At 39.7% G+C, this 19897-nt stretch overlaps 1 protein-coding gene across 1 annotated transcript in view; it reads right to left on the bottom strand.

Moving 5' to 3' along the window:
- The window catches only part of evi5l (ecotropic viral integration site 5 like), a 42153-nt gene that overhangs the window by 15894 nt on the left and 6362 nt on the right, over positions 1–19897 (bottom strand). Inside the window, exons 2-12 of the mRNA XM_051945232.1 lie at positions 13069–13437; positions 7003–7192; positions 4961–5185; positions 3708–3782; positions 3331–3456; positions 3031–3174; positions 2822–2911; positions 1511–1608; positions 1134–1194; positions 986–1039; positions 447–479 (exon numbers count right to left, since the gene is read on the bottom strand). Coding sequence (XP_051801192.1) covers positions 447–479; positions 986–1039; positions 1134–1194; positions 1511–1608; positions 2822–2911; positions 3031–3174; positions 3331–3456; positions 3708–3782; positions 4961–5185; positions 7003–7192; positions 13069–13310 — 1338 coding nt within the window. The 5' untranslated portion in view covers positions 13311–13437. The remainder of the gene's footprint in view (positions 1–446; positions 480–985; positions 1040–1133; positions 1195–1510; positions 1609–2821; positions 2912–3030; positions 3175–3330; positions 3457–3707; positions 3783–4960; positions 5186–7002; positions 7193–13068; positions 13438–19897) is intronic.

The following is a 19897-nucleotide window of genomic DNA, read 5'->3' on the forward strand; positions in this document are numbered from 1 at the left end:
ATGAAATATGTATGGGATCAGATACTTATTTCACTCACTGTAGCTGTTTCTAGTCCTTCCATTGAGATACGTGAACCACCTTCTGGCAATATTTACCTCTATCTAATTTTTGGCAATAAAGCAAATAAGCGCATTTCCCAAAAATGTCAAAATGTACACAGGACATATTCATGTTTTGGCAAACTACAGGTCTGCATAATAAAAAATTGTAACAGTAGCAATATTAAACTTTAACATGCCACATGCAGGAGGTGTACAGCTTCATATCGACTTCAATCTTGAACACTACATGCATTCAGGGGTTACAGGGTGTTTTGTGGATTCAACAGACAAACAACATCAGCTCTTTCATGCATTTTTGTCTGGTTACTGTTCAAAAGAGGAAGAGAAGCAGTGCAGGAAAGCAGAGGAGGTTAGAGGAGGGAAAGTGGTTGACAGTACTCTACCTGGATCAGTCTGTCTGCCAGAGCAGCACTCTCCTAAAGCGCCACCGAGGAGAGGAACAAGAGGATGAAAAATAAGTGATGAAGAGAGAGGAAGACAGTGGGACACCGAGGAGGAGAAAACCAGTAGAAAACCCAGGAGGAAAATCAAGGGAAAGAAAGAAAGAAAAATGGAATCAGAGTTTGAGGAACCAAACAAATGTTGAGAAGCATAGAGAGGTTTGTGAGGAAAAAGAGAGATCACTCAGAATAAAGTATTTCACTGGAAGAGAAGATTAAAAGCTAGTTTCTCTCAGTAAGCAGAAGGGAAAACCAACTTGACCAATCATCCACAGATGCACACATACAAGAACAAGCTCCTCCAGGGAAGAAACCCAACCACAGAAAATGAGCTCATGAATTTAAATCATCACTACTGCGCTTAACCGGAGCTTCTCCGGCCTATTTTATATGTTAAGAGTCCAAACCTGGCTATTTTGTCTCGGTTATGCTGCCGATTTATATTAGCATTTAGATAAAAGGAGTCAAAGCTCATCACTCACCTTCTCCAGCGTCTCAATCCTTTGCTTCAGCAGTCTGTTTTCTGTGCGTAACCTCTGAACACAGACAAGAGGAAGAATGATTTTATTTGGCCTCTTTTTAAAATCTAAATACCCACATTAGGCACAGATGTATATAAAACACACGCACCTTAATCTCAATCTGTTCCTCCATTTCTTTGTTCTTGATTGTGGTGTATTCCTTCTCAAGCCTGAAAGACAAACAAGCCAAAGGGATCGTGCACTGTTACCTCTGCGTGTAAATGCACAACTTCTTCCCTTTATTTCTTTGCTTTAGTAATCGGAGTCTTCTTTTAATTATTTAACGCTTAAAAAGCACAAATCAGAGGAGGATTGAACAGGAAAGTGCTTCTTCCCACTTAATGCAACACTTAAAGCAAAACATACACACTTTACACAACACCGGATGTCGGTGCAGAAACCTCAGCATTACTAAGACAGAAACAAAAATCCTTCTGGGTGACATTCAGCCCATCCAGCACTGCAGACTAATGAGCGTTTTCTTACTTCTTCATCCTCTTGGGGTTGTATTTGACCTGGTAGGCCCTGAGGATCAGCTTGTCTGGACAGCTGTCAAACTGGTGGGGGATCACCTTCTGGAAATGCTGGCGGACCCAGAGAGAAACACACATGAGACGAAGATGCTCATTCGTAATTTATGAAGAAGCAGGCGGACGGTTTTTAGATGAGTGAAGAAGAGCAGCTGAGGATCTACAGAGGCCTTGTGGGCAACCCAGCAGCAGCAGCTACATAATCAGAACTACGACTAATATGCATGTTTCAAAGACACTAAACTACATTTAGGTTTCAAAATGAATTCAAAACATAACTCATAATTTACTGCATCATGAAATACTATTTGCGGATCAGGCTGGTGAAACGAAGTTCATAGAAATGTTTATTTAGAGTAAAAATAATTTGATGTGTAAAAATTGTAAAGTCTGTTTACTAAATTAAAAATGCACAGAAAGATACAAACACTACAAAACCGACAAATAAATTAACAGTTCATCAGCATCTGCAAATAATTTATTATATGACAAAGCTGAATGACAACGAATCAATGTGACAGATTTAAAAAAAAAAAAAATCTATAACCACTGCTGTATTTTAATTACTAATTAATTGCCTCTGTCATTTATCAAGATGCCAATAACAGCAAAAATGATCTGGTTTCAGGTTCTGAATTGTGAAGACTCAAAACTGAAGAAAACAATGAACAATTTGATCATCTTGTAGCTTTCGATTGGTGGTGAAATTTGACAAAAAATCCGAAGATGCCATCATTATTATTATTAAGGGACATAATCGTGAAATTGTTACTTTTTACAGACAAAACAACTGTTTAAAGCAGATTTTTTTTTAAAAATCAAATAAAAACAAAAAAGTGTGTAATGAGTATAAAAAATATCCAATAGCTGAAAAAAAAAAAAAAAAAAAACATCCTGAAGCTGGAAGCTACAACCTTGATTTAGTCTCCAATTAAAGATCAGATAAAACAAATAAAGACTGATCATATTTTGCCAACAAAATTTAATTTTCTGCTGCATTACTATAAACAGAACTGCTGCTGAGGACACAATGGTTTAAAAAAAATGTTCTAAGCAAACAAACCTGTAACCATGTGAAACCAGTGTTGATACTGATATTCCAGTATGGTGAAACTTCTTTTTTTTCAGGTAGATCTTAACTTCAGATATGTGGCTCAGGAAGCTCATGTGCACAAAGGAAAATAGGATGTAGACAATCTGCTTCGCGGCTGAATCTGCACACGAAATTCATTTGTGCAGAAAGCGGCACAAAACTGCGACTGCTTACCTGCGACATGCCCTCCATGTCCAGCTGAATGAGGTCAGTCTGGTTGTACTGCAGGATGGCCAAACCCACACGGAAGATAATCTCTAGGCCCTGCAGAGAGGTCGCATATTTTCAGATTTGTACTTTGCAGGCTGAAGTAACTGATTGGAATGTGCACAGTCAAAAGACATCTGCTGATACTTCAAGCAGATGCTCACAATGTTTCCTACCTCATACATGAAAATATCAAAGATGCGTGTGGCGACAGGCAGAGGGAGGAAGGTGAGAAAAAGGGTGAGGAACCAGGACGAGGCGTACATCGATGTGTGGAAACTCTGGGAGCGGAAATGGACATTCAGCTCTGGAAGCTGCTCCTGAGGTGAGAAAAGAGCAAAGTTTTAAACCTCAACCTGCACATATACGAAAAGGAAATGATGAGCTAGAGATAAAATGAATGATTTGCTGCCCCTCTGTGGACAAGATTCACACTACAAGCCTCATGTTGTCAGACTCTCCTGCTTCATATTTACCTGTAGCAGATATTCAAACTGGTAGATGCAGAGGCCGAGCTCTGCCATGCTGGGTTTGAACAGTTCCCTCAGACGATACTCCTGCATCAGACGCACAAAAACACAAAACGCCTCCTCCTCTGGCATCTGGGAGGTGAGAGGGGGATGAGTGAGGTTCCCTCAGTTACAAATTAAAAACTGCCTCTGCTAAACTGTTTATTATACAGTGACTCTCATATTTCACAGATAACCTCGAGAGACAACTTTAGTGCATTGTAATTCTTCAGAGAAATCTAGTGGGACTGATCCTAATGAAGCTCAGGCACACCGCACAGAGGCTTGAGGCAAAATATCCTCATTATGGATTGTTTTCCAGAAATGCAGCACTTGATCATTACCTGCATTAGAAGCAAGCCAACGATGAACGCGCTGCCTTGGCAGTAGCCCACTTCTCGATCCACCAGAGAGTACGCCTGCAAACCACACACATTTCATTACATTTCCTCTGCTCTGTATTTGTAGAAAAGCGACATCTGTAATCCTGACTGAACATTCATACTGTGAGCAACAGGATCAACATGTCACCAGACATCCCTTCATTTCCTGAGCAGCTCAGTTACAAGGGAACCTGAATGATTTTATGACAGTCAACAAGCTTGTTTCCATGGTGTTCAGCGACACACTTCCACATTTTCTTGTGTCTCTGTAGATATTGTTTGAGGAACAAAATCACACTAGGAAGGTAATATTGAGCCTGGCAAAATAGAGACACTAATGGCAGCAAACCGGATCTTTCCAGTTCACTGCAGGAATGAAACTAGGCACTCTAATTTACATGTTGTTTTTGTCGTTAATGCCGCATCAAGCTAAGAGGAACTAGTGTGACAAACACTTAATCATTAAAGTCAAATTAAAAAGAAAAAAACAAACGTATGATGATACCAGCTGCCCAATTGTCAACATTTGCTGCTTTTGTCTGCTTTATCTCGCTGTCAATTTAACATATTTAGGTTTTGCTGGTCGGCCAAAATCGTTCAAAGACGTCACCTTGGTCTTTGAAAAAAAAAAAAAAAAAATGTAATGCAATATAAAAACATTAAACTGAAGGAAAAAAAACGCCATATGAAAGAACCCATATAGATTTCTTATGCATTCATGTGTGGGTGCTTGTTTGAACTGGGCATGAATGTGACCATGCATAAAACACGCTCACGCTGCAGTTTTCATGCTGCTCATTGAGCGTTTGTGGTGGCAAAGTTCAAAGAAGTGCAGCAAGGCAGTAAAAACAGAAGATTTCTAGAAAGAAAACAAGGATATAAACAATGCACAGCTAAAAACATTAAAGAAAATCTGCCTTATGGATGTTTAATGAGGAAGGAAATGCATTTAACCTATTTGTTTGACTTCCAGAATGCACATCAAGTGTTTTGGTGACTAAAATTAAGGGACAGCCAACACCGCAGTTACACATTTAACATCTTTAACCCTTTGACCACCAGGTCATACAATTTTACCAGTGGAAACATAATGTGGGCCTCCATTAGCTGCCAAATCCCAGCGAGATGCATGTTAAAGGACTTATAAAAACTTGCACATACATGTGCAAACAAGAGGATTTCAATAGTTAAACATCACACTGAGAAGGTCAGACCTTCATGACGTTGAAGAGGACTTCTTGTCCCAGGCTGTCCTGGCCTTTGAAGAACTCGTGCTCGGGGTAGGTGCGGGCGATGTCTCGGCGGATGAGCTTCTCACAGGGGGAGGACATCTTCAGCAGCTCAGAGTATTGGTTCTTCACTGGCATGTCGGTAGCGTTGCCCAGCAGCTGCCAGACGATGGCCCGGAAATGATGAGGGATTCCCTTCCTGATTAACTCCTGGAAGGTCGAAAGAGACAATAAAGAGGACAACTGATTGACCGCTTGCTTCTTTAAGTACAAAGGGATGCAATTTAAGGATCCTGAAGTGGGATCTTTAAGAGCAGACAGATGAGAGAAGAAGATTCAATTACAGAATGATGAACACATACATTTATAAAGGCTATTTAGTATCGTCCATAATTACACTCAGTGCATTATGATTGATTTCTCTTTCCTTTTCTTTTTTTTTTCCCCCCCATTTGTAGAGTTTGCAGGCAGCCAATGTATTTATGCTTGGATTGTCTGCTCTCCCATTTTGCCCTGACTCAATTTTGCTGTCTGCTCTCTCATCCATCTTCTCTTCCCCTGGGTTTACTCTTTTTGTGACAGAGGACACAGAGAGACAAAGAGGGAGGGGAGGCAGAGGACGAGCAAAGAGGACTATTGGTGCAGTGAAACTAAAAAGCACTGCTGTAGAGTCCTGAGAAGAAGCTTCATTCGTCTGGATCGGTCATTTGTGCTGCCTGTATCCCTTTCATTTCAAAGATCGGGTTTAGAGCCAATCAAGTCTTTTGTAAAGTAATTGGTATTGGCACAAACCTAAGAGCGACCTTTTTTATGTCCACCTCATCAATCTGTGATCAATTAACAAATTTTAGACCGTTTTAGTCAATGGATGCCAGATATGGGCCATCAGGTCAGCTCTGTTGCATATGACACTGGGATATAGGAACAAGTGGATCCTTGCTTGTTTCAAACATATGAGCTTTTTTTGGAGTTCATTAAGAGTCACAGAAGTCTTTGCAATGGTGCCTCTTACAAACTAAAATCCTACAATGCTTTCTGCTTGTGGTCCGAGTGACTGTCTCCTCCAGTCAGTACAGTATTAAATGTGACTTGCATGTGAAATATCTGGGTTTCAACTGTCTTTTGGAGCTTTTGAGGCACAGTACAACCTACACGGTCAATACTACATTTCAGACAGTGTTCTAATGGAGCTTCACAACAAGGTTTCACACCATCTCAGCAACATTAAGGAAAAGCTTAGACTCGAGCGCAATTTTTTTTCAAAATGCATAGAACTATTCAGTTATCAGGCACATACACTGAAGTGATTTTAATAACTTGAAGCTTGTGGCTCCAGAAAAAATTGTATCAGATCTTGACTATAGATTATGTGAACCGGGGCCAGTAGTACTACAATAAGTACATAGGATTTCCCTCCAAACACTTTTGTTACACAAATGCATTTAGCTAAAAAGGATATACACTTCAACTTCATGAATTAAAACAAACCAGTGACAGAGTCTATGTACAATAACAAGCCCTGTGTGTTTTTGTGTCTGTAAAACAAGCCAGCAAACTTCTTTTGAAACTTCACCTGCCAAGTATGATGTTTCCTGACAAGTCTTCTTACTTTAAATTATATTCAATGACTCATTCTGCTGCACAGTGGACTAGTGGTTAGCACTTTCGCCTTGCAGCAAGAAGATCCCTGGTTCGAGTCCCGGCCTGAGCCCGGGATCTTTCTGCATGGAGTTTGCATGTTCTCCCTGTGTACTCCGGCTTCCTCCCACAGACCAAAAACATGCTGAGGTTAATTGATTACTCTAAATTGTCCGTAGGTGTGAATGTGAGTGAGATTGTCTGTACATGTAGCCCTGCGACAGACTGACGACCTATCCAGGGTGTCCCCTGCTTTCGCCTGAGTCAGCTGGGATAGGCTAAAGCACCCCCTGCGACCCTAGTGAGGATAAAGCGGTGTATAGAGAATGGATGGACTCATTCTGTGGAAAAAGCATGGCTACATCCGATACCATAATTCCCCCTCCCACCTTCAGGAGTTTGTCCTTCTTGCGTCTCCACTCCTCCCACTCGTTGACTATGCGTCCCCATAAGATCCAGGTGTCTTCCTCCAGGTGTGACAGGTTCGAGGAGGCCGAGGAGCTCGACACCAGTGAGGAGCCGCTGTTGCGTCGTGAGCCGCTCATTGACCGCATGGACTTGGAATCAGCCTCCAGCAGCCTGCATGCAGAGAGAGTTTATTAGGAAAGGAAGCTGAAATTATCTAAGATTTTGTTTCTGATGGGAACACAGAGCAGCATATTGGTCTCATACAAGATGCTGCACGCATTGGAGAGTAAAAAATATCAGCATTAAGAGTCATGGCAGGCAGATGTGACATTGAAGCAGACTGTGACATTGTGAAGAATTGCATCCTTGGAGAGGCTCCAGAGGCCTCAGGGCTTGTTGCCTTAAAGCAGAGTATTGGAAGCTGAGCCATGTGCCACTGCATATAGCAGGCTGGGATCATATACAGCAAAGAAAATGTTTAATTCCCCCCACCCAAAAAAAACCAACAACAACAACATATGCTTCATAAGCCCTTGCTGCACTCTAATTTCTCTTTAAACGTAATTCTCGTCTTTATGCGAGTTTAGATGATGCCGTGAGTTTGTCGTGCTGCCGGGTTCTATATTTGTTTGTGTTTATCATGTGTTCTTGTTTGTCCATTTTTGAGCTGCGTATAAATATGTATAAAAACATGTAATTTCAATAAAAATTTGGTTAAAAAAAAAACAGACTGTCAGGCTAATGTTTGTTTTTTGGTAGTAGTTGTGGTTGATCAAAAACTGGTAGCCGTTTCCAACCATTTCCAGTCTTTACGTTAAGCTAAGAGAATCTGCTGCTAAACTACCCCATTAAGTGTTTTTATTGATATTTTTAATCCTTGTGGAGGCAGTGGGGCAGCAGGACAGCAGAAAGCAGAGATGATGTGATTAAAGAGGCAGTTCTTTTACCCTGAGGGTGTCGTGTTCGGTCCCGTTTGACCCCTAGTGTCTGACTCTTTTAGGTCACTTAACTCCATCCTGCACTCTGACCCATCTGCTGAAACTGGCTGTGAAAATTAAACTGTCAAACCACTTTTCTTGAAAATGATTTATTGTGTTTGTCTGATCAAAACAGAATGCAGTTTTCTACATTGGTGGGTTATGTAAGGAGAAACAGATTTGTTTTTACAAATTCACTTGCAGAATCTGGTGCTCTTCGTTGTGCGGGATTAAACCTCATCTAACATGGGGATTAAACCTCATCCTTGAACAGAAAAGTCTTTTTTTTATTCTAAACATTGTGGTGAAGCCAGGTGATTCATTTTACATTTTATTTGTCCTCCTGAAAGAACAAAAAGTAACTTCCAGTATTTAGGTTGTAAGATGTGCACTTTAACATGTCGTTTTTTTAACTACAAAGTGTAATTTGTTCTGTTCGTAGGAATAATCTCGTTTCCATCATGTAAAACAAAATGACAAACGGAAGCAAAACTGAAAATTTTGACCTTTAACGAGCGTTTCAAATCTCACTCAGAGAAAATGAAGTCTTTGTGGTCGTGAAAGAGACAAAAAGCACATCTCAATAAACAGTATTTACAGTGACATATGCTATGGTAAACAACATAAGTACCACTAATATATAGCTGTGTGTAAACACTGGGGCACCGCTGGTCAAACTCCGTAGTTTTTTTAAAGTGAAAAGATGTAAATACAACCCCTGCACTAAAAGACATCAACTTTTTTGATCCCAAAAATTGCTAGTGGTTATAAAACTCTTATGTTTTAAAAATCATTAAAATTGAACCATTTATTGGAGTCAGAGCTGTGAAAACAGAGAATTTTAAAAATTCCAGTGTTCTTGAATTACACGTGTGAAAACATGACAAAAATCTAAGCTTAAATTCATGTTTTGAAAAAAAAAAAAAAAACAAAACTTCTCATGTAAGATTATACCAAAAATCCATCATTTGCATCATATTCAGCGCAACCGAGAAGTGACTAAACTGCAATTAACAGTCATACAACAAAAATTCTAGGACTTTTTGCCTGAACTGCAGGCTGTTTCCACAGAGAGGACAGGAGAAAAATATGGAAAATTAAAAATGTAAGTAAAATATCAATAGTATGTAGAGTCACCATTTTTCCCAGTGATGGCAACATTTGTACATATGTTATTCGTTAGATAAATAATCAAAGAAATTCAACTTTCATTTACTTTGTGATTTGTGGTGTTACAAGTGTGCCATAGTGTACAAAAGACATTTCTAAGTTCTCTCTATTTCTAGCCATGGTTGTGTCGTTTCCACAAAGGTGCAGAAGTTTCTACACTACCGTTCAAAAGTTTGGGGTCTCCCAGACAATTTTATGCTTTCCATGAAAATTCACACTTTTATTCATATGCCAACATAATTGCACAAGGGTTTTATAATTGTAAATTAGCTTTTCAACCCCATTAACTAACACAATGTAGCATTAGAACACAGGAGTGATGGTTGCTGGAAATGTTCTCTGTACCCCTATGGAGATATTCCATTAAAAATCAGCCGTTTCCAGCTTAAATATTCATTTACCACATGAACAATGTCTAGACTGGATTTCTGATTAATTCAATGCTATCTTTATTGAGAAAAAAAAAGAAGCTTTTCTTTCAAAAATAAGGACATTTCTACGCGACCCCAAACTCTTGAACAGTATCTTATAGCAGTGAAGGATGAAACTAAACACATAATGGGCCCAGATGTGTCCAAATATTTTACATTCAACTGTATGACAAAACTGGTTGAACTGTTATTCTCAGAAAACTGTTTATCAAGATTAATGTCTCATACACACTGCCCATTTAAAATTGCTGATAAAGTTTTTAAAAGGTAGTGATTATCCCGACAAAGGAATGTCTGAACCGCTACTCTTTGCTACTTTCTGAGATACTAACCGACACATCTATATTTAGTTATCCACTGCATTTCTCAGAAATACATGGCCTGCAAAATTGTATTTCTGGGTCAATTTAACATCAACTGGTGGTCATTTTACACAAAGCCCTTTGCACTGAACTGCTCCCTGCTCTTGCGCTAGCCATTCGCCACTTTGCCATAGGCGAAGCCTTCCTCAGGATGGCGAAGCCATTTTTAGCATGTTTAGCCATGATGGCGAAGCTAATTTTGCCTAATAAATGTGAAAAAAGGGTTAACTTACAACTTTTTCGTAATTTGCCAAGAGATAAAGAAAATAACAAACCGCGTCTCCTTTACTGAAGAGCGCTACCGAGTATAACCGGAACGACCCGAATGCTTCCGATCATTAATAGATGCACACTGTCACGTGTCTTGTCTCAGCCAATCAGAAAAAAGCAGAAGCAACCAAGGCTGTTGGGCCCATAGTTGGGCCAAAAGATGAGGAAGCCCAAGATGATGAAGAAGTCAAACAATCGCAATATCACATAGTGACTGTTTAATCAAAGGCTTTTCTAGTCTGCATTATTTTGTAATACAAATTAGTAATTTCTAGTCTGAGGGATAATTTAGTGACAGAGTACTTTCCAGTGATACTTTGTTGTTTTAGAAGAAAGCCATTCTATGGCAAAAATAATATTTGTGTTTAGATGAATCTCATTAGCTTTTTTCATGAATCTCGTCAGGAAAGTAAGATTCAGTACTTTCTAGTCTTAACAAGTATTGAATGAGTATGTATTTTATGTTACAGTGACATGATTGATATATAGATTTTTTTTTTTTTTACAGGAATTGTTGTGCATATTTCTTATTACTAAGAAATAAAAATAGTCCAGATGCAAATTGTGTGCGAGTAACTTTTTTAATTAAAATGTTGAAATAAACAGAAGCAATATTGAACATAATTTTTGGCCTCAAAATGCACCAGAATGCAGGAGAAAGACTCCATTTTTTCAAAATTTCGCACGCCGCAGTATAGATACTGAAAAAGTGTGGCTAAACAAAATTCTAGCACTTTAGCCACAGTGGCTAGAGACAAATTTTCCCTAGTGCAAGCACAGGCTCCGTGCATGTCTTTATCAATGAAGGCTGACAACCCAAAAGAGTCGGTGTTAGACTACTCATTTCACTCCATATGCATTTCATTCTTGATAAATTAAAAAAAAGAAATAAAGCTCTAGTCTTGTGTGTAAAGGACAGACTGCTGTCTTCAGATCAGTGTGTTTCTGGCTGTTGAAGGTTTTCTTCAAGGTCATTAATATCAGTGGTCACTATGCAAGCCACAACTTCTGGCCTTATGTAATATATCGCACATATTAAGGTTACTGAATGAAATTCAGAAGTGTCAAGTTGATTAAGAATTTTCCTTTAACCATCAGCTATTCAGAGTTTTCAAATGATTCTCTCAGGCTGGAGTATTAATAATCCCATCATACAGTAGAAAACGGTGTTGAGACAATCAGTGATGACTTCTGTAGCTTTTCTGAAGTCTACTTTACATCTTGGATGTATAAAGAGAGCTGAATATGGTGTCTCCTCTCAACCTTACAGCCAATATCTCCCAAAGGCTTCCTGAGACACAGAAATAAAAAAAAAAAAAACCTATTCCTGTGGAACAAAAAGCTCTTTCCTCATAGACCATAATTATAAAAGAGATGTCGACAAAGCTGTTGACAGGACGTCTCAGACAAACAAGGTCAGCTTCTAATATTAATGGTTGAATCCATGGAGATTTAAGTCAGTGGGCTGAGGAAAGACAGTGAAACACCAATATATACAGTATGTGAAGTGGGTTACAGAATGTGGAAGCAAACTATGAAGTCTGAAACATTTTAAGCTCATGCATGCGATAAGGAATTTTAACTGAGGTGAACAGGTGCCATCTTTAAGTATGCAGTTGTAAAAGATACACATTTTAATTACATATTTATTTAAAAATTATACTGAAATACTGAGTTAAGTTTAACCAAACCCTGCTGTACACAAACTGTTGCTCCTTTGTGTCAATGTCTTTTGCACAGATTATTAGCATGATAATGAGGATGCTGACTTTTTGCTTGAGGCGTTTCTCTTTTAGAATTATAATTCATCATGCATGCAGCCATACAGTGCTTATATAAGACCCCATCAAGTCTCATTATTTTGAAAAACCCTTGCCCTCAACAGTTTCAGCACCAACATTAATCCAAGCTAGCTGATAAAACCTGCTCGAGACAGCCGTCGTCGCAGCTGACAAACTCCATGGTCATCAGAGAACTGGGAAGCCTCACTTTGTTTACTTCTGTGTGAAAACATTGTTTCAAAAATTACTGTAAAGTTGTGTGTGGGCGATCGGGCACCAGGACTGCATTTGCAGTCTTTGATCAATTCAAATCAGATTTGCCACTGTACAGCTTAAGCCTGGGCCTCACTTAGTCATAATTAAGAGGGAGTAGCTGCTTTGTTTTCACTGCAGTAATTCAACTCTCTGAAACACAAGTAGTTCCTGTTTGCTTTTTTGTTTCCGAATTTTCTTCTGATTTTTACTTAATGTGAGCTCATCTTCTATTGCAATATAAAGTCCTGCACCTCTACAGAAACAGCACAACCATGGCTAGAAGCAGAATGAACTCAAAGTTGTCTGTACAGCATGAAAAAGTTCCATGTGAAAAATGAAAAAGGTGATTTTCTTTGATTCTTAATTTTGCAACAGTTGTGGGCATTTTCTCCAAATGCCCACACCTGTTGGCAAGATTGGAAAAAAATGGGATTCTATATACTTTAGATAATTTACTTACATTTTTCTTTTGTTTACTTGTCTCCTACACAGCCTGCAGGTCAGTCAAACAGTAGCTGAACTTTTGCCACGATGTTGTTCACAGAGGAGTCAGTCATGGCTTTTTGGCTGTACTGAGAAGTGTAGATTTTTTTTTAAATTTCTTTACTGCTCTGGCTAATTTAAAAGTTTTATTTTCAGAATTTTTTACATGAGACATGTAGAATAAATTTAATTTAATGAAATACCACGATTTTAAACTTGGATTACATGCAATTACAAGACTAATTTAAGCACCATTGGAAAATTTAATTAATCAATTAATTACAAAAGACTAACAGTAAAGTCGGCTGCTGATCTCACCTGTTCTGCTCCTCCAGTTTGGCCAGCAGCTCCAGTTCATCAGGACTCAGATTCTCAGAGTCTGCTGGAGAGGCTGCCGGTGCTGACAGCACTGCATCGTGGGAAGAAGAATCCGGGCTGAGCACCGGGCTGCCTGTGGACGGGGGGTCTGCGTCCATGCCGGGAGGGGAAGAAGGGCACTCGAGCTGAGGAGGTGTCCCACCAGAGCCCTCTCTCTCTGGGCTGCCGCTGGGGATAGACATGCTGAGGGTGAAGGGGAGCAGTGGAGGTCTGGTACGAGGGTCTCCCTGTGGATCTCAGTGGACCTGGTTGTCGGCTGAGTGGCCACCTGGCTGGCCCTGGTGCCAATACGATCAGAGGTCTTTAAACCTATCATAGATGCAAAAAAAATGTTAATGAAAACGACCACAGTGAATGGAAATGTGGCATCCTATGTCATCATTGAAACTACTGCAACATATTTGTGAAATTAAAACTAAAACTCAGTTCAGACTTTGGCATCACAGAATGACATGTTCTGTATTGTTTAACCCTTTAAGTTGCAGTCAATTCCAGCCGTTTTCAGTACAAAAAAAACACACAAAAAAAACGCTAATATTCTATTTTTAAATAAAAAAATACGAAAAATACGGGAATAATGGACGCGCATCGCGAGGTGCATTTCCTTGAAAACGACAGATTCAGGGATTTTATACCGACTTCAGGACATGTTTTGGACAAAATAGTTTACTGGCTTGTGTCGTCTGGATGTAAAAGGTTGGATTATGGCCGTTTTTTGTGGAATCTTTTTTTCTGTGTGTAATAATAAACCCGGAAATGTGAGTCGCGCTGTGTACGTTGAAGCCGTGTATAGAGAACGGATGGATGAATATTTGTTTTTGTCGGACAAATGTGTTTTTCTCACTCGCTGTGGTAATCGCATCTGAAAGTGGTTTATACCGGCGGACTCATGAGAATCTAAGCTTTCCATCGGCGTATAGTGTTTGTATAATCGTGTTTGCAGCCTTCGGACATTCTTGAAATTCCTATTCAAATTAGTAGGTGTACCGCCAGCGGTACACTGAAGTTTAATTAACTATATCATAAATTGTGCATGGCAGGTTTGTTCTAATGTCTCCTATATAATCTTGCCTCATGCTTGACTGAAACTTTTGCAACAGATGAAAAGCTTATTGATTAAATGGAATGAGCTGATAATCAACCATTTATTATGCGATTCGTATTTCAATAAATACTACAACATCGTGATATGAAGCTGATGCCGTTTGTTATATTTTTGTGTATATTCACCATCTCCAACAGACAAATACCAGTTTAAAAAGTTAATGCAACACTGTAGCATTGAAATGTACCTTCATCTGTACTAGAAAGGTGTCCATTTAGCATTAGTTTCTGATTCTGTTGAACTATATGAAGTGGCAACACAAATGTGTCAATATTTACTCTTCCTCATCCTCTCCAAGACCAAATATTCCTATTATTCACATTGTTAGTTTGTGTACTGTGAAAATCAGAAGGAAAAAAGGGTGTAAGATGACATAAACGGGCTGGGGATCCACATTAAAATGTTAATAATTCCCCAACCACACCCTTTCTCAAAGGACTGCTGTGAAGGAGTGGCTCTTAGTCACTAATGATGTCACCCCGAACGCACCCGTCACTGCTGACCAACTCTGCCATCACAGGGGTGTTTGCTTTCAAGAATAGTACTAATGTATACAAGTACTATATGTATCTTCCAGTCTTTGCAAACAAAAGGAGCAATAATAAAACACTGAAAAAGACAGCAGAACGCTACAAAAATGATTACATGTAGACGCAAACACTGCAGTGACTGATCTATAGCTTTGAACGAACTGCTGTGATTGGTAGATATTCATAACTTCTGCATCAATATTTCAACAGGAGAGGAGTCATAGAACCAACCTGTTTTTTTTTTAACATACACTTATACATTCACATTGAGCTGTACCGGCTAATAACCTGATCAACTCAGGTGTCTCACAGCTGACACTGCAGGCCTGAAACAAAACAGCCTTTCACTGTTTTCCTTCTCATGTAGACCTGGGTATGATTTCACTGCAGAAAACTGATCCAGCTACACTGTTTGGGTTGAAGGAAAACTCTTATTGATTACGGCTTTTATAAATGATTTAAAAGCAGTGCCATGTGTGCGTTTCCAGTTCGATACTTAAACTGATTATGAACACACAGAGAGCAGGCATTTCTGGATTCAATGCAACACACACACACTTTCCAATTTTAGACAGCACATCTGGACATTGGGCTTTGCTCTCCTGCATCATTTTCACCTTTAAATCTACATATATATGGATAGATTGTTGTCTATGAAGGGGCAGTGTGAAGATGTGCCAGAAGAAAACAAACATCTCAGAGCTGAGGACTCTCTTAAGACAAACAATCACATTGTGTACAGATATAAATGGATGTCTCTGCTTTCTTTGTGCTGCAACAACTCACCAGAGAGGCAACCAAAGAGAAGCTGCAATTGGTCTGTGGAGCAAATGAGCTAAAAGGCTGAAAAGCTTCTCTACAACTGGGAGCTAAAATGTGGAGCTACAGTCAATCCCCATGGATCTCCTTTGTCTACTTTATAGATGGCAGCTGTTTTAAAGGGGCGGCTGGCAGAAAACACATACAAAAAGGCAATGTAGCTGACAACCAGCTAATAATAACCTGTATAATATAATAAATATACGGTAGTAGGTATGCACTCAGATTAAATAAATCACACCAAATGCACACACAGTCATCTAATCAGCCTAACCTTCACCAATATTGTGAATTGATGAAAAAATACCAGATTAAACTCCAACACAATGCAAAGAAGAACAGATTTTTGTTCAATGTGATCAAGCGTGATGGCTGGGAGAAACATTTAGTAGCCTATAGAACATGAGGCATAAGATGCAGACACACAGCAAAACAAGGAAAGCAGAAATATCGCCTGCAGGAGAGGAGAGGAGCATGATAACTATCTGAGCACTGCATGGGGAAGAAACAAGGACCACATTCATGCATTGCAATGCTCCCCATCAAAAGAGCCATTAACCAAACTGATCACATTTGTAAAACGGCTTCTTCAAAATACAATCTGAAGCACAATCATTTTGAGAGGAAGAAGTCCGGCGAACAGAAAGTAACAACGGCACAGATTTCCTCAAAAACAAGGATTTGCTGCAACAATCAAAGGACAACGTCAATCGGTCTAGAAATCATCTGACACATGGGGAAGCCTCAGGCAGTGATGCATCTGCCTTGTCAGTCATATATTCACCTCAACCCCAGCAGTAAGAGTGAAGTGAGCTTGAAAAAAATATGAACAAGATATCTACACACATTTACCTTCAGGACATCAAAACCAGCTGACAGTAAAGGTGAATGCAGCAGGTTCATGCTCGTCATTTTAGCCAGTCAGATGTTTTATGTCAAAGGCACGTGGGGGGGGGAAGCAATATGAAAGCCAGGTCTCAACAGAGAGAGCTCAATCACCAACAGAAAGTTTCATTTTACTCATGTCTGAATCTCTGCTCCAGATTTTTCCTTGTTGACTTTAAATAATGCACTTGCAGATTCAGACCAATCTATAAAGCCACTCTTAAAGCCAAAAACTGAAAATTGCACTTTAACTTTTTAAAAAGCCACTGCACTCGGCTGCAGAAAACTCAGAGAGGAACGTGGACTTCTTAATAAAGAGGTCATCAGATTAATAGAATACCGGGTTAATGAAATGCATTATGCCGTGAAAGCATCTTGTTAAGTGTCAGCCGGCATAAAAGAATAGATGCTTCAGAGAGGTTTCAGCACGACACAGGGCTTTTCAGCTGTGTCATTGTGGTCAACCCACACTGTAGAAGGTGTGAGTCATGCAGGGCTAAAGAGTTTTTCCTCTCTCTCTCTCACACACACACACACACACACAGGTTAATGGAAGGACATTGTGAAGGTCTCTGACAAAGCAAAATAAGCCACATTTTCCAAGCCTGGCTGTGGGTAAGACAGCAGGCTGGCTGGATTATTGTTGTGCGCTTGGAAGAAACTACAGCACGCCACAGCATGATAATCCACTTAAATTTGTGTGTGTAGTACCAGAAAGGTTACTGATTAGCATGTGCAGTGACATGCGTCCATACATGGGGAACAGCTGCCAGGTGGCCTGTGTGGGAGATCTGCTGTGTGACAGATACATACATGCAAAAATGGAAGTGTGCAAATGTGTTTAGTTTCTCGTTCAACTAAATCACCACGCGCAATTATTGTGTTGTGTGTAGTCTACGCTTGAATGCGTCCTCTCCAAGCTCTGGCTTTCTACACAAACAGACAGAGCTATTGTTTCCTCCTGACCTTCACACACACACACACCAGCATGAACTCACATTCCCTTTGCCCTTCTATATTTGAAATGCTGTATGCATGGTGTGCATGAAAACTTTAGTGACACGTGTCTAATTTACAAAACACTCTTTTCTTGGTGTAAAGAAGCTTTTCAGAGTCCCCATCTGGTCCTGGTGACATGAGTCTGATCCAGCCAGGGGCAGTTAAAATAAGGAGGATAACACACACAAGAGACACTGAGGCATAAATGACTTCCCCAGAGACCGAGACAAACACAGAAACACAAATATAAAAATTTGATCAGCATTTTGTGAAAAACAAACTAAAAACTAAAATCTGTTGCTTTTCAAAGGCCCTTGGACCTTGCTAAATGCAGAACTTCCTGCTGGGACATCAAGCACGACTGCCTCTTTGGTTAATCTGTAGCTGTTGTTCCAACTCATGATCTCATGTTTGGCTGCCGACACGTGTACTGTCCACTTTCATGCTATTCAGCTACTGTACCGCTGTCCTTGTGACTGCTGCTGGGTCTATGTGGCTCAAAGCATCCCATTGTTAGGAAGGGATGTGATGCCCCCCGATTCTCTCTCCCTGCTCTGTGAAAGCCATAAGTGGAATCAAAATGACTCAATTAGCTTAAACCGATGCATGGAATTAGCTCTAAGAGAACAAATACCGACATATTGACGAGTTAAAAACACTCCACATATAGTGAGAAGCAGCAATGGTGTGTTAAAATAGATCCTGATCAATTTGTGGATGATGAAAGCAGGCCTGACAGCGGTTAAAAGCACCTTTATGGAAACACATTTTGTATGTACAGTTCTGCGACAGAATTTCCATTTACTTTGCAGATGTAGTTTATATATACACAACACAGGTAACATTGACGAAGAGCCAATTCTACAGTTATTTTACTTTTGATACTTCTGGCATTGCACTCTTAACACTCTGTTATTGAGCTCATGGTGTAAAATTTACAAAAAAAAAAAAAAAAAGAATCACAGGGATTGCACATTTTGTTCTTGTCAGTACCTGGCATCAGTATTACCCACAGTGCAACCTGACCACTGACTGTTTAGTCTGAGATTCAGTTTTATCCTGATAGCAGCTAATGTAGCCATGAGTTTGTAGTTGGGAATTTCTAATTGTAATGGAAGCTTTTTATATGATTGAACTAGTCCTACTAAAGTAAATCATGCTGGAGTAATTCAACAGTGAATCTGACTGTGTGCTGAAGGCTCCGTGGTTTATGTTCACATCTCTGTGCACTTGGTTACCTGAGAACATCATCCGACATGATCATTATGGTAATGACAATCTGTTCAGCCCTCATGTACTGACAGCACAGTACAAATCACTGAGATCCACGTAACTCTTCTGTTTGTGCCGAGCAGCAGATGTTTTCCGGGATTTGTCAAATATGAATTTGCTGTGACATTAAGAATAGACGAGGAGGAGACGCATTTGGGGCAATTGAAGTGTTGAAGAATGAATGACGATAGTTTTCCAGACATTTTCCTCTAAATCTACTGAAGACGCTAACTTTGTAGGACTTGTGCTTTCCTGCTCTAAATTTAGTTAGCATGACTCTCGAGACTATTTGGTTCCCTTGAGTGCTACTGTGAGTGTAAATTGCCTAGTAAAAGCTACTCCCCTCAACCCAACTCTACTCTTTTCTACCACTAAATCTAAGCACATTATTTCTAATACTGCTCTGATTATTTCATATGCAAGAAAACATACTAAAGCATACTGCAAGAACCACTAATCTCACAACTGGATTGCATGAAGGCGTCATGGAGGATAGTCTCACATAGTCAGATCATTACATTGCGTAAAATGGTCCGACAACACCTCTCCTGCTATTGGAGAAAAAAAGAAAAGCTCTGGCATGTTTGCATTTCTTTAAACCAGTCGCAATCTTCTTGGGTGGGGCTAAGAACAGGATGGTGCTCAATCAAAGTACTGACAGAGTAATTGTTTATGTGGAACATTGTATGCAGGGAGGCGTCCTAAAAATGGATAATTCATTGAAAAAATGTGGACAAAACATGAAATCTTCAGTGTTTAAGTTGCTAACCAGAGTTTGCCATTTCCTGCAGTTAAACTGATCTTGAAAACGGGAACACGGATAAAGAAAGGATAGGAGAAAACCATGTGAAATCCCCTACGGTCTTCATCTGATGTGCCAAACTACATGAAAGGAGGTGAAGTGTTTTAAACTGGTCGCTACAACAGTCATATCGATTGTTTTTCCAATTTAAATGCTGTAAACTCGCAAAACCGAACAGCTGTGACCAGGTAAAGTACGTTACCCACTAATGAAATCTGTGATGAGCCCATTGCATTTCCTGTAACTTCCTCACATTCCACTGGTTTCTTAGTGGAAAGCTTTTAGTGTGAAGGCAGAAAATGTTCAGCAGTAATTCAACAGCTTGGATAAGGCTGCAAGTAAATAGTAATATGGGGC

This window comes from Acanthochromis polyacanthus, chromosome 3 (assembly GCF_021347895.1).
Source record: "Acanthochromis polyacanthus isolate Apoly-LR-REF ecotype Palm Island chromosome 3, KAUST_Apoly_ChrSc, whole genome shotgun sequence".
In the NCBI taxonomy this organism is placed as follows: domain Eukaryota; kingdom Metazoa; phylum Chordata; class Actinopteri; family Pomacentridae; genus Acanthochromis; species Acanthochromis polyacanthus.